Source organism: Bison bison, unplaced genomic scaffold (genome assembly GCF_000754665.1).
Source record: "Bison bison bison isolate TAMUID 2011002044 unplaced genomic scaffold, Bison_UMD1.0 scf7180017864291, whole genome shotgun sequence".
NCBI lineage: Eukaryota > Metazoa > Chordata > Mammalia > Artiodactyla > Bovidae > Bison > Bison bison.
Window position 1 is genome coordinate 10,620,813 of NW_011494863.1, and position 8,440 is coordinate 10,629,252.

The window sequence follows — 8,440 nt, forward strand, 5'->3', positions numbered from 1 at the left end:
GCCGGACTGCAGAGTGCCGCGCCGACTGCTGCCAGGCCCGCCGGAGGCACCGCGCCCTGCTGCCCTATCGCCGGCGCCATGGACCGAGGCCGGGGTAAGAAGAAACGCGGCGCCCACACTTGTTGCTTTGCAGGGCGGTAAGGGTAGAACCGCGCGATCTAAAAGCCAGAGAGGAGGAGGCAGAGACTAGCGGGTTGGGCAGGCCGAGGAGTGTGGGGGCGAGGAGGAAGGGAGAAGCTGGGGGCCGAAGACCCGGCGCTGTGTGGACAGGTGCCTCCTGTGCCTGGGCTGCTAGGGGTGTGCTAGGGGGACTCCTGTCCCGGACTTGAGTTGCCTCCAGTGTGTGAAACCAGAGTTTTCATACACTCGGAGCCTTAACTTCATGAAAGATCCCGAAAAGGACTCCTGAGGAAGAGAAGCTCCTCTCACCCCATCCCAACCCCCTCCACCAAGGGTAGAATAGAGTTAACAAGTCACACTCTTGAAAACAACAGGGCGGGTTAAGCCCCTACTGTTCACACGCTGAAAAGCCCCAGGAGACAGAAGTGTGTGCATCGACCCAGGGTGTCGGGAGGAGGAGCTGCAGGAGTGCCTGTGGGTGCCTGCATGGGTGTCCCAGCCCTGGCTCTGAGCCTGATAAGCCCTGTGACCTTAGCCCACCCTCTCTCTCTGGGCTAGTGACAAGGTTGAACTGGATTGTCTCTGAGACCTCTTCTTACTTGGACAGTTTGAAGAGCTGAAGAGTATTTAAGAAAGTTTCACAGACGTGGTGGGGGTGCTTGTTCAAACTGCAACAGGAGCATAGAGAGAGCATTTGTGGGGGGCGCATTCATGGGAAGCTATGCTTAAATAAAGGCCTGGACACCTCAATGGGCTTGTAGCTGTTAAAAAAAAAAAAGTGGCTTGCTTGAACATGGGGGCAGTGACAAAGGCTGGGAACCAGAACACCAGTGTCACAATGCCCCACCTCTGGAAACTGAGGAGACCACAAGTGTGAATGCACTTGGTAAACTGGCAAGTGCTGCCAACATGACAAGTATCATTATTCTTGCTGCTGTTGTTATTATTATTCGTGGAAAATTCCTCCCCTTCCCTACATAATCTTACACGCTTCCCCCATCTGCCTGTTTGCTGCACTGAGACCTCCAAGGGGAAAAAAGGAGTGGCCAGGGGTGTGGAAGCAATGAGGAAGGGCACTGGGGGCAGGTGTCATGGTAACCTCCCCGCACTCCTCTTACGGGTACAGCCAGAGTTCAGAGGGCTGCAGGGGACCCCAGACTTCCAATTCAAGGTGCTGGGGACAGCTTCCCCACCCATACCATCTCTAGCACAAGTGCTGCATCAACCCTTTCCTATTAGGAGTTGGAAAGTCAGGCAGAAAATGGGGGGGCTTCATCTATAAAGCAGTTCTTACCTGTTAACTGACTCCTGGACAAGTGTGCACAGAGCATACACACTTGCCGGGGAGAGAAAAAGACAGCAGAGGTGCCTCTAATGTCCCCCATCCCCATCTCCCACACTGTATGTTTAAAGCAAACAGCACTGCCCTCCACCCCATCACACCCCACATGGTACTAAATACCACCCTGTCCCCAGTACAAAATCCCCAGTACAAAAATCCATACCTAGCCTACCCACAGTTGTAGAAAGCAGACTATGCCCTCCTTTGACAGACCAGCTTAAAATGCTTAATAACTGATACCTCACTAAAGAAGGCTGCTTCCAGACCACTCTTCCTAGGATGCCAGACTTCCCCAGGAATCTGTTAGTACTCAGAATGCTCTAGGGCTCTGCCTCTCTCCCCTGCTGCAGGCCTTCCTAGCCTACTTTCTCTCTCCTTCATAGCTCTCGTCACAATGTGCCATTCCTCTAAGAGTCAGTTATCTGACTACGTGTTCAGTGTCTACCTAGCCTGTCAGAATGTAAGCTTCAGGAAGGCTGGAAGTGGATCTGGGCAGCCACCCTGCTGACAGCACTGCCTGGCACACAGTCGGTGCTCACTAACAGTGGCTCGAGTAGTTCACTAACAACATGAAGCACACTTTATAGTGCACCCCAAATTGAACAGGTGTAATGCTGATTTTGAAAGATACATACCACTAAATCCTCACATCAGAACAGTGCTTCGTGACTTGCAAAGGCCTCCTCAAATGCAAGTGAAGTGAATGACGCACACAGGACGAGGTCATCTGTCTAGAAACTCAGTGGTCTACCCTGAGAAATTACTGCAAAAACTGTAGGAATTAAAGCACACACAACTGCATATGAACTAGAATACAAAATTTGTGTGGGTTTTTAAGATAAAATGTGAGTCTTTACAAATCATTCTGGTGGAAATTTGCTGTGCCCATATCCCCAGGAGGGTGTGAGCACTCTCTTCTGTCATCAGTTCAGTTCAGTTCAGTCGCTCAGTCGTGTCCGACTCTTTGCGACCCCATGAATCGCAGCACGCCAGGCCTCCCTGTCCATCACCAACTCCCGGAGTTCACTCAGACTCATGTCCATCAAGTCGGTGATGCCATCCAGCCATCTCATCCTCTGTCGTCCCCTTCTCCTCCTGCCCCCAATCCCTCCCAGCATCAGAGTCTTTTCCAATGAGTCAACTCTTCACATGAGGTGGCCAAAGTATTGGAGTTTCACCTTTAGCATCATTCCTTCCAAAGAACACCTAGGACTGATCTCCTTCAGAATGGACTGGTTGGATCTCCTTGCAGTCCAAGGGACTCTCAAGAGTCTTCTCCAACACCACAGTTCAAAAGCATCAATTCTTCGGCGCTCAGCTTTCTTCACAGTCCCAACTCTCACATCCATACATGACCACTGGAAAAACCACAGTCTTGACTAGACAGACCTTTGTTGGCAAAGTAATGTTGTTAGGGAGGTTTTAAGAATCACAGGTCTCATTTCACCCTCATACCTACCGTGTGAGGAGTGAGACTGTCATGCCCAGGGAAGGAAGCCACACTTCACTATTAATAACAGTAACAACTGAAATCATCAGGGTATTATCATGAGCCAGGCAACATGCTCAGCTCTTTTCATGGCTTCTCTTGGAACAAGCAATGGGACAGGGCTATGACTGGGTACCATTGTTAATCCCTACCTCACAGGAAGGCAGGTCTAGCAGTGTATTAGTCAGCTATGGCTACCATAACAAAATATCACAGATTCAGTGGCTCAAACAACAGATTTATTTCCTTACAGTTAAGGAAGCTAGAAGTCCAAGGTCATGGTGCCATCTGGGTAGATTTCTGGTGAAGCCTCTCATCCAGGCCTGTATATGGCAGCCTTCCCACTCTGTCCTCACATGGCCTCTTCCCTGTGCACAGACAGACAGAGACAGAGATTGCTGGTATCACTTCCTCTTCCTAGAAGGTCATCAGTCCTATTGGATTAGGGCCCACCTTTATGACCTCATTTAACCTGAATTACTTCCTTAAAGGCCCTATCTCCAAATACAGTCACACCGGGGGTTAGAATTTACTTACTTTGGTGTATGGATCTGAGGTAGGGGCACAGTTCAATCCGTAACAGCAGGATTAGGGCACTGCCATTAGCTTGTACAGTCACTCATCATGTGAGAGACAGAGCTGGGTTTGAACCTAAGTCCTGATCTTAAACTGGCTGCTGGCTGACTCCACAGTGGCGTGTGACCTGCCCAAGCCCTAGAACAGAACAGGGCTTGGACACCGCATCTTCTTAACGCAGGTCCAGGCACCTCCATCACACCACAACCATATGGTTCAGATCTTACAGCATAAAAGCTCGGGATCAAAGTCAACTGACTTAAGAATGAAAACAAACCTAAGCAGTAGGATTTCTCTTCTAACAGGATGTGTCTTCCCATGAGTAAAGGAGGATTCATATGATGCAGTAACAGACACAGAAATGACTTACCTTACATTATAAGGAAATTCCTTCCAGCAGGACTTCCCCAATTCATGAACATCATACAAAAAGAATCAGCCACTGGTGAAAGTAACACCTTCACTATAGACTAATGACTATGGACACCACCTTCTACAGAACCAATCACTTAACTCTTTATCCTCACATAAAGATAAAATATAAAGATAAAATACTGATGATACCTACTTCATGGGGTTGTCATTAAATGTATGGAAAATACTTCAGACAATGCCTACCATATGAGTCCCATTCAATAAACACTGGTTACAGTAATAACTGTGTTTTTTAAATCACATTTAACATAATAAAATTCTATTGGCCCCAAGCTGGTCTGACTCTGAGGACACTTTTGAGTTCCTACTCTCTTTTAAGAACTGGGCTAGACAACTTTGTATACAACTCAAAGACAGGGGCTATGTCATAATCTCTCTATCCTGGAGCTCTTTCATGGTGCTTGTCTCTTGAAAATCCATCTCTGACATGCAATAACAGAACCACCTGACAAGTGTTTCTGAGTGACTAAATATTTATAGGTCAACATGTCTATTTTCTCTTATTTATGCTATTATTCGTACCTACTGACTACAGTTGTATCTTCACAATTTTGCTTTTGTGAACTTTGTAGTGTTCTCAAGCCATCTTTGCTTAAGTCTTTGGTCTAAATTTTCCCTCATTCCCTTCTTAATGCCCACGGTTCTGATATGCCTAGCTCATACAAAGCAATCAATTTTACCAAAGTTCCCTTCCTTTCTACTTCACAACTAGTTCTTTTTCAACTAGTTGCATTCAACCCAAGATGGGAGTTTCTTTTGCTGAATTATATATATTCTCTGGGAGATTATAATTTAAGACATAATCTGAAGCTCTGCTTTTCATTAAATGAGATTTTTAAAATTAATTTAATTGGAGCCTAATTACTTAACAGTATTGTAGTGGTTTTTGCCATACATTGACGTGAATCAGCCATGGGTGTACATGTGTTCCCCATCCTGAACCCCACTCCCACCTCCCTCCCCAGCCCATCCCTCAGGGTCATCCCAATGCACCGGCCCTGAGCACCCTATCTCATTAAATGAGATTTTTATCATTCAAGAGATGCTAGAAGAACCCAATCTTGTCTTGCCTTTGGTGGACCAGCTTTGACATCTGTACTAGGAAAGTCACATCTTCCCTATCTGTGGCTTCCATTGGCCAAGCAGCCCATAGCCATTCCTACAATGAGCTCCCCTCCATGTCCCCTCTGTGACTCACTGCCCAATTTCTGTCCCCCAGGCTGTGAATTCCCATACCTCTTCCCTGACATCTGAGTTCATTTTCTACTCCTATCAATTACTGTTCTTCTGAAAGGAGTACACACCCATGTTTTCTTCCAAACATGTTCCATAAAGTCATCTTTGTTAGCCTGGAGACTCAGTACGGCTGAATGGTTCAGGGAATGGACAAACTTATGTCCTGACCACAGCTTTCTAGCTGTATGATCTTGTATGAACTGGGTAAATTACTTAGTTTCTCTGAATACCAGTTTCATTTGGAGTGTTGTGGGGAAAGGTGATGCATGTAAGCTAGCACTTAGGAAGCACTCAGTAAATGACAGATAACATTTATCAAATATAATTACTTGGATTTTAGCCACACTCTGCACTGGGTGTATGCATAGGATTTAACCTTACCCTGTTCTCTGTAGAGGCCTCTGTTGGTCACTGGGCATCACTTCCATTTCCTTGTCCCACTCAGAGTTTTTTCTGCCTCTCCCTCAAATATGTTTCAAACTCTACTGCTCACATGAGTGAGTACCCTGCCAAGTAAGCCCTCCCTGTCCAGTCTCTGCCAAGAGCTTATCATTATTTCATTCTGATCTTAGGTTCAGAAAAATAACTGTTTTGGGATACCATTAACTCCTCATACCCATATTACCCTTCTAAAAAAAACCTTGCAATTGAACAGAAAAATAAAACCCCACCGCCACAGTCTCCTGTTTCTCCCCATACACTTCTTTCCCTCCTTGCAGTCTTACTTCCAATCACACCTTCTGATGAAAGCCCACTCCTAAAAGTCGCAAGCAGCTTCTATTTTGTCTAATTTTTCACCTCTTCTTATTCCCATCTCCTGGGCTTCTCTGCAGCTCTTTTCTAAATGGATTCTCCTATTTGCAAAGATGGAGAAAGCATGGATTTTGGAATCAGATAAACCTAGGTTAAATAACCACTGCTCCATCCATCTGCCAAAAGTCTTTTCTGTCTCTCCTTCCCCACGGCCTCCAATCCCACTGTTATAGGTGCTCATAGCCTCAGGGCTTCTCTTGCTCTAAGGCAAGTGACCCAGCTAAGTCTTGTTCCTTTAGCTGCAAAGCAGGAAGAATGACACCCAGGATTAGGAAACTGCAGTGTGGTAATCAGAGAAGGCAATGGCACCCCACTCCAGTACTTTTGCCTGGAAAATCCCATGGACAGAGGAGCCCGGTAGGCGCAGTCCATGGGGTCGATAGAGTCGGACATGACTGAGCGACTTCACTTTCACTTTTCACTTTCATGCATTGGAGAAGGAAATGGCAACCCACTCCAGTGTTCTTGCATGGAGCATCCCAGGAATGGCGGAGCCTGGTGGGCTGCCGTCTGTGGGGTCGCACAGAGTCGGACACGACTGAAGCGACTTAGCAGCAGCAGCAGCAGCAGCAGCAATGTGGTAATATTTGCCCAGCAACCAGTGCCTGGCCCATGATAGGTGCTTGCATGCGTACTCGGTCACGTCAGTCGTGTCTGATTCTTTGTGACCAAATGAACTGTGACCTGCCAGGATCCTCTGTCCATGGAGATTCTCCAGGCAAAAATACTGGAGTGGGTTGTCATTCCCTCCTACAGGGGATCTTCCCAGTCCAAGGATCAAATCCATGTTTCCTGCGTCTCCTGCATTGGAGGCAGATTCTTTACTGCTGAGCCACAAGGGAAGCCCTTGTTAATTGTTATTTCCCATCTTTTTCTCTAGCTCAATTTTTCTTGCATGATGACTCTTGCCTCATCTTTACATTACTGCTACAGACAACCAAGCCTCTTTTGAGGGCTGCTCTCAGTGTCTATCTTCAGCTATGAGTCGAGCTCCACTCCTGCACTGACTCCTGCTTTTGGTATATTTCCATTTGGAAGTCAACTCATCCTCCAAGTGACCCAATTGTGAACTCATCTTATTCACCACCAAATCAAATCACCCTTCCTGTTTCGTTTTTTCTATTAACAACACAACAATGTGAGGAGTTATTGAAGGAAATGGAGCTGTTTGTGAATAAAACTAAATTTGAAGGGAGGGATATGCGATCATTTCTCAAACTAGCTGTCCTGTAGAAGAGTATTAGAAAGACTCTTCAGAAGGCTATACAAGAGGTTAAACAGAGACTAACTGGGGCACAATCTGGAAGAAGCAAACAAATGAAAAGAGCTATTCAGTGACAGAGTAAGAGGTGCCCAGAGACATAATGAAGCAGAGGCTGAGTGGACACAGACTGGGGAGTCCTAGAATGGCTCCTATGGGGACCACAGTAGTAAATTAGAACAACTGTCACTCAAGAGGTTTCCATAGGCATGGCCCTTTTGAAAACTATAGAGAAAAGAACTTGTAGATGTATACATTTTACTTTTTATTCATCTTTTATTCAAATGTATATCTATCATAGCTTTTAATGGGACTTATGAATTATCTATGCTCATGGATAAAATATGGGAAGAAGAGGGCCTGATACAATTAAAGACAGTTACTTAAAACTATAGATCTGATTGTGCTTAAACTGCTTAGTGGTTTTCTCACTGTTCTTAAAATACAGACTACAATCGTGGTGTGGCCTCAAGGACCGCCCTGCCTTTTACCAGCTCCCTTTGGGCTCCTGCCCCTGTCTTACTGTGGACTCTCCTCACAATGGCCTTTGTACCTTTACCTGGTTAACTCCTTCCTTCTCATCCCTAGCAATCTGCTCAAATATTACTTCCTCAAAACAATCTTTCCCTGTCTCCCACACTACATCCCCATTACAGCTAACCCTAGCAGTCTGTACTTTTCACTGGTTACCATCTTCACAGTTCAGTTCAATTGCTCAGAAGTGTCTATTTGCGACCCCATGGACTGCAGCACTCCAGGCTTCCCTCTCCATCACCAGCTTCCAGAGCTTACTCAAACTCAGGTCCATTGAGTCAGTAATGCCATCCAACCATCTCATCCTCTGTCATCCCCTTCTCCTCCTATCTTCAATCTTTCCCAGCATCAGGGTCTTTTCCAATCAGTCAATTCTTCACATCAGGTGGCCAGATTATCGGAGCTTCAGCTTCAGCATCAGTCCTTCCAATGAATTGATTGGTTGGATCTCCTTGCAGTCCAAGGGACTCTCAAGAGTCTTCTCCAACAACACAGTTCAAAAGCATCAATTCTTTGGCACTCAGCTTTCTTTATAGTCCAACTCTCACATCCATCCATACATGACTACTGGAAAAACCATAGCTTTGACTAGATGGACCTTTGTTGGCAGAGTAACGTCTCTGCTTTTTAATAT

The 8,440-nt window shown here is 46.1% G+C and overlaps 1 protein-coding gene and 1 long non-coding RNA gene across 9 annotated transcripts in view; one reads left to right on the plus strand and one right to left on the minus strand.

Moving 5' to 3' along the window:
- The window catches only part of LOC104996294, a 116,194-nt gene that overhangs the window by 36,463 nt on the left and 71,291 nt on the right, over positions 1–8,440 (minus strand). For all 7 annotated transcript variants that reach the window (XR_826168.1, XR_826167.1, XR_826166.1 and 4 more), the window contains one exon: positions 3,203–3,319. This is a non-coding gene — a long non-coding RNA (uncharacterized LOC104996294). The remainder of the gene's footprint in view (positions 1–3,202; positions 3,320–8,440) is intronic.
- Positions 7–8,440, plus strand: part of AFAP1L1 (actin filament associated protein 1-like 1) — a 77,311-nt gene continuing 68,877 nt past the window's right edge. For both annotated transcript variants that reach the window (XM_010850511.1, XM_010850513.1), the window contains exon 1: positions 7–94. In XM_010850511.1, coding sequence (XP_010848813.1) covers positions 79–94 — 16 coding nt within the window. In that variant the 5' untranslated portion in view covers positions 7–78. The remainder of the gene's footprint in view (positions 95–8,440) is intronic.